The 1,387-nt window shown below is 42.5% G+C and overlaps 1 protein-coding gene across 1 annotated transcript in view; it reads left to right on the top strand.

Annotated features, from left to right (window-relative positions):
• Positions 1–1,078, top strand: part of OCIAD1 (OCIA domain containing 1) — a gene marked incomplete at its 5' end in the record, with an annotated part of 16,504 nt that extends 15,426 nt beyond the window's left edge. Inside the window, one exon of the mRNA XM_010150678.1 lies at positions 636–1,078. Within this exon, the coding sequence (XP_010148980.1) occupies positions 636–673 (38 nt within the window). The remainder of the gene's footprint in view (positions 1–635) is intronic.
• Between the last annotated feature and the right edge of the window lie 309 nt (positions 1,079–1,387).

The raw sequence follows: 1,387 nt of genomic DNA, 5'->3' as shown, positions 1-1,387 counted from the left end.
GTGTAGATCCATCCCTGATGCCGTCAGTGACGCAGGCAGTTACAGGCTACTGTGCAGCTGACTTCCAAGAGCGTCTTTCCTCCTCCTGCTCCCCTCAGTTACACACACCATCCTTTGGAGTAGCTCTGTGAAGACCAACACGCGTTTTTTCGCTCTGACTCACTCCCATACTAAAAGCAGCTGCCAAATAATAACGGCTGAGTAGTTTCCTAGTAGGGATTACTGATTTTGGTTTGTTTGTCTTTGAATGTGCTTTTAGCTATCCTGAATCCATCCAATTGTGCACGTAACTGGATTATGTAGCCGCATTATTTATCCTAACATTCCTTGCCTGCTTCCTCCAATTGTCTTTGTTTCAAAGTAATGACAAATTCTATAGAGCGGGAATTAGCACAGTAGGCTTCTTGACTGAATATTAATTCATTAAGGAATAGTGATTAACAAACTCTTCTCCCCGTTTATTCCAAAGTAGCTTTAATTGGGTCCATGTCTGTTGGGCTCTGACTGACACTATCCCACTCACCGCTTCAAACGAGAATGGATCTCGTTGGGCTTTTTGGCACGCTACAAGATAAGCTTTTGCAGTTAATTAAGTCATATGTGACTACTTTTTTTTTTTTCCCCCTTCTCTTTAGTTAAAGTAAATAAATACGGAGATACCTGGGATGAGTGAGAGCTGAATGAAGAACCGAAGAGAATTATCCCGTCGGATAACTTGAACTTCATCTAGATTAGTCACGAGTGTCGGTACCTCTGGTGTGTTCTGCCAGGCACAGCTGTTAACAAATGAGGAGAAAATCCTGACTTGCCAGAAGATTAAGAAAAATAATTGTTTAGGCTTAACTTTTTCTTAAATTTTGCATAAATGACAAGCAAGGCTATTGTGAGGTGTCACAACCCTGAACCATTTGTGCTGCTGTGTAAGAACAAAAAGGGTAACTGTCAGTAACGAATATAAATGGGTAGGAAAAGGTAAAAATGAATGTGAATAAATGCAATCACATGTATTGGGAAGGCAAAAATACCAGTGTCTTCTCAGTTTTTCAAGACTTGCATTAAAAGTTACCTGTAGAACTCACTTCTCCCTTTGTTTTGTCTGAAAGTGATATGCTGGAAACCTGAGGTTGTTGTCATGCTTCGTTAGCGATGTCTGGAATAATACTGTGAGGTATTCGGGGGAAAAGGGCTGAGGAACCTGGCCGAACGCAGAAGTGAGCACACTTCACTGCTTCTTCAAAACCGTTTGGTGGTGCTGGCTGTATTTGTAGACCCATAATCTGACTTGCCCAGGCTGGGTTTCTTAGGACAGTCGTTTCTGGAGAAAATTTGGAGAGGGTGGTGAGGCACTGGAACAGGTTGCCCAGAGAAGCTGTGGATGCGCCATCCC

This window comes from Eurypyga helias, unplaced genomic scaffold (genome assembly GCF_000690775.1).
Source record: "Eurypyga helias isolate BGI_N326 unplaced genomic scaffold, ASM69077v1 scaffold22654, whole genome shotgun sequence".
Lineage (NCBI taxonomy): Eukaryota > Metazoa > Chordata > Aves > Eurypygiformes > Eurypygidae > Eurypyga > Eurypyga helias.
The sequence above is the reverse complement of the archived record's forward strand: the minus strand, read 5'-3'. Positions and strand labels throughout refer to the sequence as shown.